The sequence below is a fragment of the Apodemus sylvaticus genome, chromosome 19, assembly GCF_947179515.1.
Source record: "Apodemus sylvaticus chromosome 19, mApoSyl1.1, whole genome shotgun sequence".
Taxonomy (NCBI): Eukaryota; Metazoa; Chordata; class Mammalia; order Rodentia; family Muridae; genus Apodemus; species Apodemus sylvaticus.
Window position 1 is genome coordinate 54,039,558 of NC_067490.1, and position 21,047 is coordinate 54,060,604.

The window sequence follows — 21,047 nt, forward strand, 5'->3', positions numbered from 1 at the left end:
ATTTATTTCTATTGAGGATCAGAACAACATTTTCAATTAAATCATCAATGTATGTATGTAATTCTTATATTTGACAATTATATGAATGCACATACTTTTAAACTATATATTGGATGTAAAATGTTTTTTAGATTGATTTAATTTGTAGTATTTCTATTATTGAAAGCTATGCAAGCTGAGTGCCGTGCTGCATGACTTTAGGTGATTTTTGTGAGTTTTAGACTAGCTTCACCAACAGAGGGAGGTGGACAGACAACCAAATAACCAGAGCTACATAGCAAGACCCTGTCTCAAAACAAACAAACAAAGCTATGCAAAAACTTTTAGAAAGACTTCAGACATTTTAATTTTCTCATGAATATATGGTAATTATGCACATTTATGGGGTCCACCCTGATATTTCAACACATGTGTGTCAGGTGCAATGTTAATTAAATATCTCTTTCTATTTTTTATGTATTTGGAGCTTTTGATCTCTTTTTAGTTCATTATAAATATATAATAGGATATGAACAGTAGTTACCTCCTATGCTGCTAAACACTAGAAGTTATGTAGTAGCAAAGTTTCAACTTCTCCTCCCCACTCCCACACCTTTCTAGACTCAAGTAGTAGTTGTATTGTGTTCTACTTTGAGAACTTACATGTGTAGGAAGAACATATGGTTTTTGTCTTTCTCTGTCTGGATTTTTTTTAAAAAGCCTCTTGTAGACCTTAGACTGGCCTCAAACTTGACATGTATCCGAGGATGGTGTTAAACTTCTGAGTCTCCTGCCTGTCATCTTCCAAGTGAGGGATTGCAAGCATCTGCCACTGCGGTTAGTTTATGAGGTATTAGGGACCCAACCAGGACCTGGTGCCTAATAGACAAGAACTCTACTCAGGAAGGTCCATCCCTGGCCTTACCATTTGGAGTTTTCGCTTAGCATAATGTCTTTCAGTTCCATCCATGTTGCTTCAAGTTACAAGGTTTCATTATTATGGCAAAATGTTGTGTGTGCGTGCGTGCCTGTGTGTGTATGTGTGTGTGTGTGTGTGTGTGTCTGTCTGTCTGTCTGTGTGTGCATGTGTGTTCATGTTTGGTATTTTCTGTAGCCACTCATCTGTGTATAAACTCTTCAGTAGGCTATTGGGACTAGTGATGCAGCAAGCACAGGAATTCAGGTACCTATTTTGATATGTTGGTTTTCTTTCTTTTAGAACTTCATTCGTGGTAAATGTATTACAGTGTAGCCCTATCTTTAGTTTTCTGAGCATCTATCACATAGTGCTCACTAATTAGCACTCTCAGCAGCAGTGTGGTGGTACAAAGGTTCACGTTTCTTGCACTCCCAGTAGCACATTTCATCTTTGTTTGCTTTGTTTTGTTTTTTAAGATTCTGACTGGAGTGAGTCTTTTTGTGATCTTAATGATAGATGATGATATTGATTTCTTTCCCTGTGTGCTTGTTGACTTGAAAACTGTCTATGCAGCCCATTTGTCCAATTTTAAATTGTTATATTTGCAAGTTTCAGTCATAAAGTTCCTCAGATATTCTAGATAGTAATCATTAGTCAGCTGAATAATAGGCAAATATTTTCTTTTATTTGGCAGACCCATAATCTTGCAGAGCAAGTGATTTATCCTTGATTATAATCCTAGCCCACTAATGGTATTGTGTGTGTGTGTGTGTGGTATTGTACAGAATCTCTAATTCATGTTGGGTAGTGTAGACATCATAACAAAATTCCTAAACATTGGGAATTCTTTTAAGTGTTTGTGTCTTCTTCAATTTGTTTGTTCAGTGCTTTGTAATGTTTGTTACAGAGGACTTTCACGTCCATGGCTAAGCTCATTTTTAAGTATTTTACTTACAATTATCTCTTGTAGATAGGGTTACTTTTATTTGATTTCTTTCTCAGAAAGTTAGTTAACTATTTGTATATAAAATATTCCCTCTCTCCCCCACCCCCTTTTTCCCACACCCCTCTCTTCCCTCACCCCTTTCTCCCCCAACCCTTCTTTCCCCTATCCCCTCTCTCCCCTTACCCCCTTTCTCCCCCAGCCCCTTTCTCCCTCACCCCCTCCCTTCCCCCACCCCTCTCTCCCCCACCCCATCTCTGCCCCACCCCTCTCTCCCCCACCCCTTTCTCCCTCACTTCCTTTTCCCCCAGCCCCTCTCTCCCTTTACCCCATCTCTCCCCCACCCCCTATCTCCCCCCGACCCTCTCTCTCCCCCAGTCCTTCTCTCCCCCACCCCTTCTCTCCCCCCACCCTCTCTCCCCCCACACCCTCTCTCCAGTGCCTCACCCTGTAGCCTAGGCTACTCTTACTTTATTCTGCCAACTTTGGGGATTACAAGCACGAACGACCACACCCAGCCTAATCTCATCTCATTTCATCTCATCTTATTTTATCTTTTACTTTTTCTCTTTTCTTTTCTTTCTTTCTTTTTATTGGATATTTTATTTATTTACATTTCAAATACTTCCCCTTAGAAAACCCCCTATCCCATCTTCCCTTGTGGGCACTTATACTGGTGTCTGGGTTTTGTAACTTTATGTGGATGGATCACTAGGTGGGGCAGTCTCTGGATGGTCCTTCCCTTAGAGTCTGCTCCACACTGTCTCTGTATCTCCTTCTGTGGGTATTTTGTTCCCCCTTCTAAGTAGGACCTGAGTATCCATACTTTGTTCTTCCTTCTTCTTTGGCATCATTTGATATGTGAATTATGTCTTGAGTGTTCAGAGCTCCTGAGCTAATGTCTACTTATTAGTGATTGCATTCCATGTGTGTTCTTTTGTGATTGGGTCACCTCACTGGATGATATTTTCCAGTTCCACTTATTTGCCTAAGAATTTCATGAATTCATTGTTTTTAATAGCTGAGTAGTATTCCATTGTGTATATACACCACATTTTCTGCATCCATTTCTCCATTGAGGGGCATCTGGGTTCTTTCCAGCTTCTGGCTTTTATAAATAGGGCTGCTATGAACATAGTGGAGCATGTGTCCTTATTACATGCTAGGGAATCCTCTGGGTATATGTCCAGGAGTGGTGTAACAGGGTCCTCCAGTAGTATCATGCCCAGTTTTCTGAGGAACTGCCAGACTGATTTCCAGAGTGGCTGTACCAGCTTGCAATATCACCAGCAGTGAAGGAGTGTTCCTCCTTCTCCACATCCTCACCAGCACTTGCTGTCCCCCGAGTTTTTGATCTTAGCCATTCTGACTGGTGTGAGGTGAAATCTCAGGGTTGTTTTCATATGCATTTCCCCGATGACTAAGGATGTTGAACATTTCTTTATGAAAAAGTCTTGAGGACCAAGCCAGTAAGTGGTGTTACTTCATGGCTTCTGTATCTGTTCTTACCTTGAGTTCCTGACATGAGTTCCTTTGATAGTAGACTATGATGTAGAATTGTTAGTAAGATAAGTCCTTTACTCCACAAGCTGCTTTTGGTGTTCTATTACAGCAATAGAGATCCTCTTTTTCTTTCTTTTTGTTTTTTTTTAGATCCTAGGGGAAATGTCTTCAGCTTTCTCCCGGAAGTAAGTTTGACTATGTGTTTGTTATATTATTATGTTGAGAAATATTTCTTCTATACTTAATTAGTTGAAAGTTTATAAATTAAATAGGGTTTAATTTCTTTATGTTATTTTTCTGTTTCTATTCAGGTGATCATATGGCTTTTGTTTTTTATTATTTTGGTGGCATGCATTACATTTATTGATTTGTATATGTTAAACTATCTCTGTATGCTTAGAATAGTTCATGGTGTGTAATAGTTTTTACTTTTTGTGTTTTTGAGATAAAGTTTCATTTTTATGTAGCCATGGCTCTCCTGGATTTCTCCATGTAGATGAGACTGGCTTTGAATTCACAGAGATCCACCTGCTTTTACCTTTTGAGTGCTGGGATTAAAGATGTATGCCACGAGGCCTGGATTAATTTTTTTCTTGTTATACTTATTATCATTGTGTGTGAGAACATGTGCCAAAGCATGTGTACAGAGACCAGACAACTTTTTGGGGTTAGTTCCCTACTTCCGTCTTTATGTGTGATCTGGGGTTGAGCTCAGATCATTAGGTTTTCATAGTTGGTATCTTCACTTGCCACACTGTCTTGCCCATCCCCAGGTTTGATCTTTCTGTTGTGCTCTTAGCTTGGGTTACTGGTATTTCATTAAAGATTTTTTAGGTTTATATTCATCAAAGACAGTGATTATATATATATATATATATATATATATATATATATATATATATGTGTGTGTGTGTGTGTGTGTTATTGCTGTGCCTTTGTCTGATTTGAATATCAGGTTAATGCTGGCAGCACAGAATGTGTTTGGGTGAATTTGTTTTTCAGAAAGACCTTGTATAACTTGATAGTACAAATGTATGCTTTCTGGAATTTATGAGTAAAGAAAAGAAAAATAAATCTTATTTATTCCTTTCATATAAATCCTGTATTGAAATAGGCCATATTTGCAATAATGAATAATTTTTGCTGTTCATGTATGTGATACAAGACAGGAAATGAGTCCAAGTAGATCAAGGACCTACATATAAAACCAGACACACTGAAATTAATAGAAAAGAAACTGGGGAAGACCCTTGAGGACATGGGCACAGGGAAAATTTCCCAAACAAAGCAACAATAGCTTATTCTCTAAGATCAAGAATTGACAAATGGGACCTCATAAAATTACAAAGTTTCTATAAGGCATAGGAGACTGTCAATAGGACGAAATAGCAACCAACAAATTGGGAAAAGATCTTTACCAATCCTACATCTGACAGAGGGCTAATATCCAATATATACAAAGAACTCAAGAAGTTAGACTCCAGAGAGTCAAATAACCCTATTAAAAATGGGGTACAGAGCTAAACAAAGAATTTTCACCTGAGGAATAGTGAATGGCTGAGAAGCACCTACAGAAATGTTCAACATCCTTAGTCATCGGGGAAATGCAAATGAAAACAACCCTGAGATTTCACCTCACACCAGTCAGAATGGCCAAGATCAAAAACTCAGGGGACAGCAGGTGCTGGTGAGGATGTGGAGATTGGTGGGATTGCAAGCTGGAAATCAGTCTGGTGGTTCCTCAGAAAACTGGGCATGATACTACTGGAGGACCCTGTTACACCACACCTGGGCATATACCCAGAGGATTCCCTAGCATGTAATGAGGACACATGCTCCACTATGTTCATAGCAGCCCTATTTATAATAGCCAGAAGCTGGAAAGAACACAGATGTCTCTCAATGAAGGAATGGATACAGAACATGTGGTATATTTACACAATGGAATACTACTCAGCTATTAAAAACAATGAATTCATGAAATTCTTAGGCAAATAAGTGGAACTGGAAAATATCATCCTAAGTGAGGTAACTCAATCACAAAAGAACACACATGGTATGCACTCACTGATAAGAGGGTATTAGCCCCGATGCTTGGAATACCCAGGACATAATTCACATTTCAAATGATGCCTAAGTAGAAGAAAGGAGAGGCCCTTGGTCCTGGAAAGGCTGGATGCAACAGTGTAGGGGGGTACTTGGACAGGGTAGAGGGAGGGGGTTGATTAGAGAACAGGGGGAGAGGAGAGGGCTTATGGGACTTTTGGGGAGGGGGGAACCAGGAAAGGGGAAATCATTTGAAATGTAAATAAAGAATATATCTAATAAAAAAAGACAGGGACTGAATGGATTTTCTCTGTCTGGTGAACAAAAGTGTATTAGATAGAGTGGTTAAGAGTGGAAGTCCCACCTCCTGCCAGAGGTCAGTGGGCTTGGCTTACTGTTTTCTGCAGGAAGGCAGGTCACACAGTCTATAACCTACCAGTGTCTTTTTCCCACTTAAAACTGCTGGCTTTAAGTTATTAGTACTCATTGTTTGGGGAAATAGTATTTTTAAAGTTGTGTCTTTGTCTTTCTCTTTCAGTTATATGATATACTATACATTTGCTTTCATATTGTAACAAACTATCTCTTTGCTTATGTATTCCAGAACTTTAGAGTTTTCTGTGAGAAATCATAATCATTTGACAACTAATGTTAGAGTAGGAAATGGTTTTCTGGTCTCCTCTGTACTTCCTTCAGGATCAGCCCTGGTGCCTCTTTCCTGGGACTATCTCTCAATGATCAGGCCTTCTGATCACTGATCTCTACAAGTCCTGTAGAACAGAAGCCCCACTTGTAAATATAAACTATATGATCTCAGAAGATAGGAAAAGACCTTTGTAGGAACAGATGGGATAAAAGATGTTGGGGGAAAGTGAAAGCCCCAAAATTGAAAGCTTAGTTTAGGGACTATTGTTTAGATAAAGTGAGGAGCTGAAGAAGGAAAACCTCAATATATTAGAAGAAAAACAAATCAGGAGTTGTATTGTGGACCTCATTGCATTTCTGACTCTGGACTACCTATGGTCTACACTGTCTTCAGAAGGAGGTGATTAGAGAAGTACTGACAGTGATGGGAAGACAAGGGGCTTGACTTCTGTTTGAATCTTTGTTGCTCTTGTAGAAGAATATTTTTACTCTTATTGAGCAATTTGAATAGTCATTGTCAGATTTTAAACGGTACTGCTTCCAGGATTCTCCCATAGACACCAAAGTCTATGAAGTCCTCTATATCAAATGGAGTATTTGTATATAATCTACCTACAATCCCCTGTATGCCTTAATCTTTTCTAGGTACTTAAAATTCCTAAAATAATATAAATGCCATATGAACAGTTATTGTACCTTATCGACTATGTAACAATGGGGAAAAGCAGGTATATGGTTCAGGAGAAATGCAATTAAAAATATTCTCAATCCAATAATATTTGGTTCCACAGATGTGTAACTTTTAGATGAAGATACTGACTGAGTCTGATGACTTTCTATTGTAGTTTGCTGGTATGTGCCATTGCACTACTCAGGACAATACTGAAACTGTTAAGCTGGTTTCCGTTCTTACTCACTGGAAAGACCTGAATTACGATTTTTGCCTTTTTGAGTTGATAAGTAAATTACATGTATTTATAGTACGTGGCAGGGTTCTTTTCTTTCTTTTTTATTCATATTTGTTTTAAAATTTTATTTATTTATTTATTTACTTATTAATTTATTTATTATATGTATGTACACTGTAGCTGTCTTCAGACATACCAGAAGAAGGCATCACATCTCATTATGGATGGTTGTGAGCCACCATGTAGTTTCTGGGATTTGAACTTAGTTCCTTTGGAAGAGCAATCAGTGCTCTTAACCACTGAGCACTGTTTTTAAATTTCTTTTTTTTTTTTTTGAAAAATTTTATTAGATATTTTCTTTATTTATATTTCAAATGTTTTCCCCTTTCCTGATTTCCCCTCTGAAAACACCCTATCTCATCCCCCTCCCCCCTGCTTCTATGAGGGTGCTCCCCCACCCTCCCACCTACTCCCTCTTCCTCGTCCTGGCATTCTCCTACATTGGGGCATTGAGCCTTCACAGGACAATGGGCCTCTTCTCCCATTGATGTCCAACAAGGCCATCCTCTGCTACATATGTGGCTCGAGCTATGGGTCGCTCCATCTGTACATGGTGGGGTTCTTGACATATTTATACATTGTACAGTTGCTAAGTCAAATCAAACATACTTTGTGTATGCACCAGCTCACACACTTACAATGCAAGTTTTTCATAGTGAGGACGCTTAATCATCTGTCACACTAATTTTGAATTAATTAATTATACTTTTCTATTTATCAGATTTTGCTAGTCTCTTGAAATCTCAATGATCATAGGATAATAACTTTTTTTCTCAGAATGCATGATACATTATTGGATATATTAAGTGTATATATACATATATATGATATAAATGAATAAATAAGTACGTAAGTAAGTAAATAAATAAATAAATAAATAAAACTTTACAGTGTTCTAGAGAGTAAAAACAATTAGTCACAACTGGTCACTTACCTTGATTCATTTCAGTTAATTCTGGAATCCATAAAAATTTTCTCCCACAAACAAACAAAAACAAAAAACAAACAAAAGAAAAATAGGCAAACAAAAAAAAAAAAGAAATTTCTCCCACATGTGGTGATAAAGAAGACTATTTGAAAAAGTTATTTTTAGGGAGTAGTGGGAAGTAGATGTTCTCTGAACAAAATTAGAGTTTCCGAGTGACATCTGATGGTGTCTGAAATGCCTTGAGGTTGTGCCTGTGGGGACTTCATAACACAAGCGCCTTGATCCCTTCATATCAGTCTGCAGTCAGTATGTATGCTTTTCTCCTGAAAGGATTATAATGTGCTACAAGTTATAGTTACCATCTTCCTTCTCATGTCTCCACCTAGCGCAAAATCTGGTTTATCTGGAGCACAGTAAATGTGTATCAGATGAATGAAGGAATGGAAAAAACCCTGGTGAAGAAATGTACTCTGAGAAGGCTGATTTAGCCTGTTGAAAGGGACTTTTAGCTACTTTGAAGCTAGCTATCTATAAGAACATTTAGAAGGTTTATCACAATGATATTATTGCTGCTGGTATCACCAGTTGTTTATTGAGTTCACTTACATGGAAACCTTTAGTACAGGTTTAATAATTCATATCTCACAATCCAGGGCACAAAATCTCACTTTAACCACTTAACACCTATCTTTTTCAGGACTAGAGCTGCTAGACTTGGGGGTTACTAGGGTAACTCAACAGATTTCTCTTGGGCTGCTAGAAAGCCAAAGGGCTTTCTGACTCATTACACTTACTACTTAGATTTTTAATTAAAAATACTTATTTGAGTAGATAAATGTGAGGTTTATTTTCTATTTAATAAAATCAATAGATGGCAACCACATTCACACACATTTGTTAATTAAATGTGAGTCTTTCTAGAATAATACAGCTGTTTGGGGAAAGTGGCTCTATGATTGACTTTTGTTTTTTTTATGTAAATAGAGAGGATTATCTTTCTAGATGAGAGAATACATTGATCTATTCCTTATGCTGGCTGACTAAAGCCTTTGTCCCTCACTCCCACAGAGACACAGAATACAAAGGGCTGCAGCTCTCCCTGGACCAGATATCAGCCTCTAAACCCACTTTCTCCTATACCAGCAGTTCCACACCTACCATCACTGACAACAGGAAGGGGGCCAAGTCAAGGCTCTCGAGCAGCAAGTCAAAATCAAGGACTTCCCCATATCCCCAGGTAAGCACATGGATCGTTTACAACTATTTTCTCCTCGTGACTTGGTTTGATCTTGACATGGAAGAGGTATAAAACAGAACTGATCATGTTTTATTGACTGATTAAAACTATTAAGAGGAATTGTGAATTGATTTTGCTGTTTGCTGTGGTCATGAGAGTTTAGTTTTCACATCAAAATTTCTTTGCTATTCAATTGATTCTACTTCCCTAACTCCAAACAATGATTAACTTTGAAGATTTAGCTAACATAATAAAATATAGGAAATAAGGGCTCAATAAAAACTTAAAAAGAAGAGGCTAAAACTAAGAATAAGGAATGGATTCAGTTTGAGATTTGTGCAAAGACTGCATATGGGAGAAATGGAACAGATAGAATCTTCCAGATGATAGAGTAGAAACAAGTCTCTCTACAAGGTAGTGTGAAATGGTAATACACAAAGGAGTTAGCCTTGAAATACTGCAAGGTACAATTAAGAGAAATGCTTTTTGGAAGGAAAAGAATATTTTGGTGACTACTGTGTGATAAACAGAAACTAGGTTTTGGCAAGGTATGTGCAGATTGAGGATTCTCCACTCCCATATCCTGTGGGAAGACCTCCATTCCTCTCTGGAGGTGGACTGCTAGACTTCTTTCATCTCACTGGGGGTGACTCAGAAAATTATTCTTGGGCTAGTAGGAAATTAAAGGGCTTTCAGAGGCACTATACAACATTATTATTATTAAAAAAATGCCAGTCTGGAGGCTACTGAAATGATAATTTTTGTTCTTTTTTGAGCTGGTTTTTTTTGTTGATATTAATAATTGTGGACTATTTGAAGAATTGTTTTTCATTGACTCACAAATTAAAAACTACTATTTGCTAAATTATTTTAATGTCTGGATAATGAAGATGGGATGACAGTGACTTATGCCACCAAGAGATTTAGGTTGCATGGCTTGAAATCTTTCAAAGATAGGGTTTCTTTACTCAGATAAAAGTGGGAGATGGGTGAAGCCTACATGTTTTTAAGTGCACAACTTCTTCCAGGATAGCTGAGTACTTTACTTGTGAGACATAAAAAATAACCAAAGACATCGTCAATGAGACATGCTGCTTTCTGTAGAGATTCTGTGAGGAGCTTTTTATATTACCATCTGGTGCTTTGGAAAGGAAGTTTTATTGCTTCCTTTTAGAAATGGATTATCCTCTGGGTAGTACTTTCCTCAAATATATATGAAGGTTCAACATGCAGATGAAAGAAGAATTTAAATTAGGAAATACTAAATGAAGGAGTTTGTTCTTTGTTATATAGGAATTAACACACACACACACACACACACACACACACACACACACACACACACACACTCCTCTTGTTGAATGTTCTAAACTTCATTGCAGGCCTTATTTTTCCTTCATTCTCATCTCTTAATCTTTAAATTTTCTATCAATTCTCTCTAATTGGTAGATGCTCTCCCATTTGATGACTTCTTGTGTCTTTTTAGCCGATGACAAATTTATTTGCAAGTTAAATATGCTATGTAGTTAAAAATATAACAGTGGAAAGTAGAAAATTTCTCTTTATTATTTTCTTTAGGATTGTATATTCTTCAATGATGTTTTGTAATGTGTAAAGTCACACACAAAGACAAAGCAAAAATCACACACCTCTTTCAGACAGGATTTATCTATTTGTGTACTAATAGTTGGATAAATCTAGTACTTAGAATTTTGTCTGTATGCCTCCTTTTAAGCAGCACAATTGAGTATAAACTAATTTTTACCTTGTATGTATGTGCCTAGTAACATAGTATTTCTACTTTTTAAAAAAGTAATTAATTTATTTTTGTTTTATGCACATTGGTGTTTTGCCTGCATGTATGCCTGTGTGAGAGTGTCAGACTCCTGGAACTGGGGTTATAGGCAGTTGTGAGCTGCCATGTGGGTGCCAAGAATTGAACCTGTGTACTCAGGAAAAACAGCCAGTGTTCTTAACCACTAAGCCATCCCTCTAGCCCACCACTATTTCTACTTTCAAGGAGTCACTGCTGCAGGCTGTCAATAACAGGCATTTTCCATTAATTGTTTTGATGTAAGAACATTTTTCAGGAACACATTGGAAAAGTGTGACAACCAGAGGAAACTCATCATTGTTTCTGCTGGAAAAAAAGCAACTTCAAAATCGGCCCATCTTAGATATATTTAAATCCTCAGAAATCTTAAAGAAACAAATCTTTTCAAAACTATTTGACCCAAATTACTATTTTTAAAATTACTTATTTATTTTATATATATAAATACACTGTTTCAGACACATCAGAAGAGAGTGTCAGATCCCATTATAGATGGTTGTGAGCCACCATGTGGTTGCTGGAGATTGAACTCAGGACCTCTGGAATAGCAGTCAATGTTCTTAACTGCTAAACCATCTCTCCAGCCCTCCAAAATTATTTTTTAGGAATAGCTTGTCTGTAAGTTTCATGCAGCACTGTTCTTATAGGGTTTCCAAGTTCCTATAATATGTATGAGCTGAGGATCTGTTTCAGAAAGATACTATGGTGATCATTGTGAGATCTGGGGGTTTGGACTGGGTAAAATATAAACAAGTGGTATAAAATATTCTTAAAATTTTCAATAAAGTTAAAGTAGTAAATTATACAATATAGTCAGAAGTGTAATGAGAGATGATATGTATAGAGGGATTTGTGAATTGGTGTCTGAAATGTGTGGATGATCTAACTTTGGTGGTAGAATCAGGCATATGGAAGTGAAAAAGTAGGATGATGAAACAGGAAGACCAATATTGAGGAAGGCAAGACCGTGTCATTAGTGTGACTGGGCCTAGGGATGGAGTGAGGGAGGACAGTGTTTCTGAGTGAGCAAGTGATATGTTTAGAAAAGTAGGTTGGTGCCAATACACGTTAAGCCGTAAAGTTTAATTACTTTGTGGAGAAGAAGTAAAGATTTTAGGTAGGATGTGAGAATGATACGGTGAAGCCAGCCAAATTATTCAGAGGACCAATTAACATAGTTCTTATAAGAGTTGATAATGACCTGTTAAAATTATAGGAAAGAATGGTTAAATTTCTTTATCCTTGCTCCTGTACCCCTTCTTGTTATAGATGTGTTTTGTCATATTTATATTATTATTTTGAGAATTTACTTTTACAGCTTGTTTTCAGTTTTTTAAGACAAACATATTGAATTCCTCTATGTAGATTAATAAATGAATAATGGTAATGGGACGGTGGCTTGAATTACATTTTAAATATGTCTGACCATTTTTGGTACTTTTTATTTTAGCGTTTTATTCAAACTTTAATGTAAAGAACTTGCAAATAAAAATACCACATGCTCATTTTTCAAAGTATTCCTTTTTCTTTGTTACTTCCATCTGAAAATTCTCATTTGATGTTTTAGAAGGCTGACTGCAGAGCAAAACGGAACCTACAAAGTAATAGCTTAGGCTCCTTATTAGGATAATGATGATTTAATGATGCTATATCATTTGTTGCCCCCTTTTCCTGATGTATATTATGCACATTAAAATATTCTAGCAGATATCTAATGAAAAACTGCAAAGCTTTTTTGACTTATTTACATACTTTTCTATGGACAGTCAGGTTATGCACAAATTATAATTCACTTCCAGCCCCTAGATAGGGTGCAGGAGGAGATGAACCCTCAGGTCCTTCTTTGGAATTAGAAACTCTTGGGAATGATTTCAGACTTGATTACATTATGGCTGCTTAATGAATGACTCAATCACCCTTGCACCTCTCTGTGTTACTTGAGTTTGGAAAGGTCAAAATGGAATTGTTTTGAATGGTTTTTAGAAAAACTGTGATAGGAAATCTTATGGTTAATTTCCTAAGATTCTCTACGTAGATTCAGGGCTGCTGTGTGGCTGAAGTCCTGTCGTAGCACCGCAGTATTTTAATGTTACTGGTTTTATATATGTAAAAGAAACAATGCAGTTTTTATAGTTCTTTTGAATCTGAGCTATGGAGTTTATAGAATTTACTTTTCAGACTTTATGTGTTATACACTGCTATTATGCTTTCCATATTTTTTTGGTAACTAGTCCTATCTACTCTAATACCAATTGAAAGTTAACTTGCCATGACATGAAAGTTACCATGTCAGCCATCAGTAAATTGCCTCCTGACTTTAGAGATTCCTTTTAAACTTTTTATATTGGTAGGTTGTTTGGTACAGTCAGTGCATACCAGCTGAGTTTATTGCATTGCCCTCTTCTCTTCTCACCTTTTCTCTAATCAGTAGTAACCAATGAATGTGTCGCCACTAATAAGGATGTATGTATTACACCGTGGATACTTCTGAAATCTGAAAGTGTTTAATCATTTGCCACAGACACACTGTAACACTTGCAAGTTTTATTTGACATCTGTTCCTTTAAACGATTTCACAGAACCCTCTTAATTTTCATGGCCAGCAGTCTGGATTCCTTTTTGGTGAAGGTAGAAACTCTTGGAAACAGTATTTTTTGGCTTCAACAATACTCTGGTTACTACTGCACTGGAATCCTGACATTTCACATTACAGGAAAAATGTACCAATAATTTTGTAAGAAAGTGATTCCATTACGTATAGTACTTTTATCACTACTTTTGAAAGATTCTTCATTTGATGTTTTATGTATCACATGAAAACATGGAATTCTTTACTAATTTTGAAAAATATTAATTTATTTGTATAAAAATGAAACTGTCTTTACAGAAAGTCTTATGAGATGCAGGCTAGTTTATAATACTAGGATTAGGCCACATACAAATTTAGGACTTGTCTTCTCTAGAAATATCAGGAGATTATTTCAACAATTTTTATTCTTTTAGATTTTTCTCATATATGAACTTCTGATTTTATTATTATGATTATTTTATTATTATTATTATTATTATTATTATTATTTGGGGAGAAAAGGTTTATTCGGCTTACAGTTCCGAGTTACAGTCTTCCATTGCAGAAAAGTCAAGGTAGGGACTCAACTATGAAGCTAATCACTTCATATCTAAAAATAGAGAGAGAATAAATGCACCAGCGAAGAAAGCTTAATTAGCTTTTCATTTGTACATAGTTCAGGGACCAGCCCGTAAAACAGAGTTACCCATTGTGGGTTGTTTCTTGCCACATCAATTGACTAAGATCATCTTCAAAGACTAACCCAACATAGACAGGCCAACACTGAGATCCTTCCCCAAGGTGATTCCATGTTGTGTCAAGTTGATAACCAAATCAACCAAGGGACAGGGAGGGACTTAAACCCTAAAGCCCATGTTCTCAGATAACATATTTAAAACATACAGTCACAACTAAATGACAACTAGAACCCTCCCCTGGAGTTGGCATGCAAATATCTAAGGCAATACAACCTCACTGGGACAAAAATAAATCATTGGCTTGTCATGACAGCAAGCCCAGTCCCACGTGACTTCCTCTATAGGTCCTGAGTGCCCCAACAACTGCCAAATCTGGCTATTTATGTTACAGATACTCTTTTAACTGAAGATTCCAGAAGGAAAACTGGCCTAAAACCTGAGTAATATTTTTTGCATTTTATATTATTTGCCATTCACTGGAGCCAAACTTATATTCTGAATTTCTATGATGGACACTGAAAACACAGTTAGAAAATGATAAGGATAGTGTAAAGCCAGTGGCAATAATAGAATTAAAGGACATAGTTAAGCTATAATGACAACCCCTGCAATCTTACAGATATTGATGAATGTACACACAGATATACCTACGTCCACAGCAGTGAGGTAATGTGGAAATCACAGTTACGAATGTACTGTGGTGGTTTGAATATGCTTGACCCAGGGAGCGGCACTATTAGGAGGTGCGGCCTTGTTAGAGTAGACTTGGCTTTATTGAAGTAAGAATGTCACTGTGGGGGTAGGCTTTGAGACCCTCCTAATAACTCCACTGGAGCCAGTCTTCTCCTGTTTGCCTTCGGAACAAAATATTGACCTCTCAGCTCCATGCCTGTCTGGATGCTTTCATGCTTCCTGCCTTGATGATAATGGACAGAATCTCTGAATCTGTAAGTTAGCCCCAATTAAATGTTGTCCTTATAAGAGTTGCCTTGGGCATGGTATCTGTTCACCTATTAACAGTCCATATATACCATTCCACAATGGAGACTACTGCTTCTTAACACAATATTTACTATAAGACTCCATGTAAGAAAGAGATATACATAGAAACAGGGAAATACCAAATTCAGACATGTCCTCTATCCTCAAGGCAATTTCTAGTGGATAATCCATCATTAAATATTACTGGATTTGCTTTCAACATTGAGCTCAACAACTATTTGTTGATCCATCTAGATTTCTCCAGAAAGAAATAAGGCTGCTACCTCTTTGGCCATAAGAGAAATACAAATCAGAACTACCTTGAGACTACTTCCATCAGCAAACTGGCTGTTCTCAGGAAAAGAACTAGAGCTAAAGATCATTGTGTCAAACGAAATAAACTATTCTCGGAAAGACAGATCTCTTGGGTCTTCTTTCTTTCATGGAAGGTAGAAGAAAAAAGACATGGAGGCCATGAGAAAGGGATATGAGGGAATAGAAATGGGATAGCCAGAGAGGGGAAGGGTAAGTATGAGGAAGGAGGAGGGGTAAAATAGAAATACCTTATACAAACATGTATGAAAATAGCATATTGTTGCTTGCATTCCCAACCAAGACCCTTGGGGGATCAGGGTAAGAAGTCAATGACAGAGACTCTAGGAGTCAGACAAGTGACAAAAGCAGACTCCTCTCCTGTGGGAGCTGGGCAAACGTTTATACTTCCCTCCCAGCATCTCATTGGCTCTCAAGTAGCCACCTCTCTCTCTCTCTCTCTCTTTCTCTTTCTCTCTCTCTTTCTCTTTCTCTCTCTCTTTCTCTTTCTCTCTCTCCTCTCTCCCTCCTCTCTCACATTGGCTCAGGTATTGAGCTTCAGTGGTTTCTAGCCATGCCAGCATATTCTAGGTTGGCTCAGGGAGGAAGTATCCATAGCTGGGCCCTCTTGGTTAAGTTCCTCTTACAACATACTGAAACCCCACCATCATGTATAATATACAGTTAAAAAAAAAGATAGGGCACAGTGAAATAGAGGTTTCCAAATGATTTCTTCTAATGTGCTATTTACTAAATTGTCAGAATTCAAAGAGGACTGGGGACAAGAGGGAGAGATGAATTAGCTGTTAAGAGCACTGGCTGCCCTTCCAGAGGACCCCGCTGCCACTTTCTGCATGCATCTGACAGCTTATAACTGTCTGAAACTCCAGTTTCAGGAGATCCAAAGTCTTCATCTGGCCTCCACGAATACCAGACATGTATGCAAGGTACATAGATGTATGTGTAGGCAAAACACCTACAAACTTAAAATAATACAGTATGCTAGAGTGTTTTAATATTTTGGTCTGAGATGTCTGAAGTCCGCATTAGTTCTCACAATGGCTCTGCTCACCCTTTCACCCTCTGTGCATCTCTGCTGCACTTCTGACTACAGAAATGCAACAGACACATTTTTCTGTTTCCAATATTCTGTTGGACTGAATATTTGGCCAAACATGGACTAAGGAAACAAGACTTACATAAATACTGTTTGGATCATCTTAAGTGCTGAGGAACAGAAAGTCTCCACGTGCAGGAAAAAAATAGCCTAATGTATGTGAGGTCAGCGTGGTTACAGGGAGACTTATGCCTACACTAGGCCTAGTGGGTATGAGGTCTTCCCTTTGTTTCTGTGGCCTCTCCCCCACTCTTTCACTATGAGATAGAGCACTCCATCTCTCCTGCCTTATACATGCTGTCTTAATCCATTTTCTATTACCATAGCAGAATATGAGAAACTAAGTAACATATAAACACCAGTATTATTTTAGAAAATATTTTTCAGTATGCTGAGCCCTATGCACTTTGAGTTTCTGCTTTGTTTTCTGTCAAGTTCTTTATTTACTTAAACACCTAAGGTAGGCAATAAAGTGCTAAAGGTGAATGTATTAGAAACCATGTCTATAGTGGGGAGACAAAACTAGCCTGTTAGGAATTAAAAGATGTGGTCAGTCATGGGTTCTCAAATCTGAAGCTTCTGCCTTCACATTCTCTTGGTAACTGTACGGCAGAGAAAAGAGAGTTGTATTCAGGAATATTGGCCTCTGCCCACTCTTCCTTTAATTCATTCAAGAAGCTTGGAATCATATCAAGTATCTTTTCTGACTACATTGATATCAAACCAAAGAAATCAATAACAGGAAGAAAATTGAAAAAAATTCACAAATATGTGGAAATTAAATAATGTATTCCTGAGCAAGCAATGAGTCAAAGGGAAACAAAGGCTAACAGAAATCTTGAAACAGATGAAAATGGAAATAAGATCTGCCAAGCTTTACCAGACAGAGCAAGAAAAATGCTAAGAAAAAGCTTATAAGTATAGAGTTTGGTAAGAAAGAATAAGACTCTGTGGAGTGTAACTCAAGGCAGAGTATTTGCCACTGGGCCTATTACCCAGCCCCACAAAACCCCAAACCAACAGAAACAAAAGGGAATGATTTCAATTTATTTTTATACCTAAAGATGAAGTTCACAGAAAGAAGAATAAAGTGAAGATTACAAGTAAATAAAATGGAAAAATCAGCCAAAGTATGTAAGACAATAAATACAAATAAATTTTTTATTTGTATTTATTGTCTTACATTTGATTCTATACAATATATTTGGATCGTATCTTTCCCGCAAATCCTCCCAGACTTTTCCTACCTCATCAGAGTTCATGTTAATTTTTTTTTAATTTCTCAAAAAATAAAAAAAACCATGAGAACACAGAAACATTCAAACAAAATAAGACATAAAAACCCCAAATCCATAAAGTCTGTTTTGTGTTGGCCAACTACTTATGAGAATGGAGTAGCTAGAGTATGGAGAATACTGAATTTCCCTTTATATAAGGTATTACTTGAACATAGAGTCATGGGTTTTGCTAATTTTTTCCTTCTTTGCACTAGGATTCTAACTGGTTTGAATTTACAAAGGTCTTGTATATGCTGTAATAGCCATTGTGAGTTCATACTATATATATATACTATATATCATATATATATGTATATATATATGATAATCATGATAATATATATATCAGTCCTGTTGTGTCTGGAAGACACTGTTTCCTTGGAATCTCCCATCACCTCTGTCTCTTACAATCTTACTACTTCTTCTTCCCTGAACTTTGTTGGGAAAAGCTTAATATAAATATCACATTTAAAGCTGAATATTCTAAAGTCTTTGACTCTTTGCATATTGTCTAGCTTTGGTTTTCTATGTTAATTACCATCTACTGTAAGCTTCTCTGATGAGGCCTGAGTCTATGGGCATAGACCATAGAAGCATGTCATTAAGAGTCACTTTGTTGCTATGGTTTTTTAGGAAAATAATCATAGTAGGTTTTTCCTTAGGGCCCAGGGCCTGTGTAGTTGTAGATTCTTGATCACTTTAGCAATGTTAGATGCAGTTTTCATCTTCATGAACTGGGCCAGTTTTAAAATATTGGTTGGTAACTCCCATAATATTTTGATGCTATTATACTAGTATATTTTTCAGGCAGGTTATTAATGTAGGTTTCAGGAGGTGTAGCTGGGTGATAGTGATGATTATTTTTTTCTCTGGTAGTCTGTAGAGTACCGTCAAGTACCATGATTGCTAGTCTTCAACACCAGCTCAATTCCCCCATTTTCAATTATGTAAGTGGTGTCTTTGGCAATAGAGCCTTCACAAACTAACATATCATTAGCTGCATAAATATGGGAAATAAAATAAATTTTAAATGCAATGAGACATTTCAATATTTCAGATATTTATACATTTATGGAAATATAGAGGACTGAACAATTATACATGAAAAAACTGCCTAATTTAGAATAAATGCACTTCTAGAAGATAATGCCTACAAAGAACAAGACATTAATAAGTAGATAATCAATGGAAGAAAGGAGATTGAATCAGCATTTAAAACAAAATCCCACAGGTTTGGAGAGATGGTGTAGCAGTTAGGAGTACTTATTCCACTTTTTTAAAATTGAAAATCCTCTTTATTTACATTTCAAATGTTATTCCCATCCTGGTTGGGAAATAACATTTCCCAGAAAAACCCCATCCTATCCTCTCTCCCCCTGCTTCTATGAGGATGTTCCTTCACCCAACCTACCCACCTAGCCTCCCTTGATTTCCCTATGCTGGGACATCTATTGAGCTTTCATAGGACCAAGGAACTCTTCTTCCCCTGATGCGAAAGGCATTCCTCTGTTACAGTGCAGCTGGAACCATGTGTACCCCTTGGTTAACTGCTTAGTCCCTGGGAGCTCTGGGGGTTCTGGTTGGATGACATGGTTGTTCTTCCTATGTGGCTGCAGTTTCAGCTCCTTCAGTCCTTTCTCTAATTCTTCAATTGGGGACCCTGCACTCCAATGGTTGGCTGCTAGAATCTGCCTCTATATTTGTAAAGCTCTGGCAGGGCCTCTCAGGAGACAGCCATATCAGGCTCCTTTTAGCAAGCATTTCTTAGCATCTACAATAGTGGCAGGATTTGGCGACTGTTTATAGGATGAATCCCCAGGTAGGATAGTCTGTAGATGGCCTTTCCTTCAGTCTCTGCTCTACACTTTATCTCCATAATTGCTCCTGTGAGTATTTTCTTCCCTTTCTCAGAAAAAACTAAGCACCCACACTTTGGTCTTCCTTCTTCTTGAGCTTCATGTGGTCTGTGAATTGTATCTTGTTTATTTTGAGCTTTTGGGCTAATATTCACTTATCAGTGAGTGTATACCTAAAGGACAAGAGTTTGTTTTCTACCACCCACATGTAGTAATCCTCAATCAGGAGATCCAATGCCCCCTGCTGGTTTCTGTGGCCACTCACATACATGGCATACATTCTCACAAAGAGTACATGCACAAAGCAACCACAACCCAAACCAAACCAACCTCCCACTCTCCCAAGAAAGACAAGTTATGATTTTCTTACAGAAGAATTTTATGTAAATCTTTTTAAAGTCGTCTAAAAAAATTGAAGACAAGTTTTTAAACTAATTTGACAGGCCAGATTCTTTCTTTACCTATGCAACAACCAGAAAAAGACATGTTAAGAAGACAGCAGTAGGTAGGGTTGCAAATTGGTACAACCACTCTGGAAATCAGTCTGGCAGTTCCTCCGAAAACTGGGCACCTCACTTCCAGAAGATCCTGCTATACCACTCCTGGGCATATACCCAGAAGACTCCCCACCATGTAATAAGGATACATGTTCTACTATGTTCATAGCAGCCCTATTTATAATTGCCAGATGCTAGAAAGAACCCAGGTATCCCTCAACAGAAGAGTAGATGCAAAAAAATGTGGTATATCTACACAATGGAGTACTATTCAGCCATTAGAAACAATGAATTTATGAAATTCTTAGGCAAATGGATGGAGCTAGAGAACACCATACTAAGTGAGGTAACCCAGACTCAAAAGGTGAATCATGGTATGTACTCACTAAGAAGTGGATATTAACCTAGAAAACTGGAATACCCAAAACATAATCCACACATCAAATGAGGTACAAGAAGAAAGGAGGAGTGGCCCCTTGTTCTAGAAAGACTCAGTGAAGCAGTATTTGGCAAAACCAGAACAGGGAATTGGGAAGGGGTGGGTGGGAGAACAGGGGGAGAGAAGGGGGCTTATGGGACTTTCAGAGAGTGGGGGGCTAGAAAAGGGGAAATCATTTGAAATATAAATAAAAAATATATCGAATTAAAAAAAAGGAGAAAAAAAAAGAAGACAGCAGTATTGTGAACAAAAAAGCAGACTTTTTAGCTCTGCTAACATACTAAGTTGATGAACACATT

General features: G+C 37.3%; 1 protein-coding gene across 1 annotated transcript in view; it reads left to right on the forward strand.

Moving 5' to 3' along the window:
• Positions 1 to 21,047, forward strand: part of Sim1 (SIM bHLH transcription factor 1) — an 85,130-nt gene that overhangs the window by 39,197 nt on the left and 24,886 nt on the right. Inside the window, exon 9 of the mRNA XM_052164086.1 lies at positions 9,000 to 9,168. Within this exon, the coding sequence (XP_052020046.1) occupies positions 9,000 to 9,168 (169 nt within the window). The remainder of the gene's footprint in view (positions 1 to 8,999; positions 9,169 to 21,047) is intronic.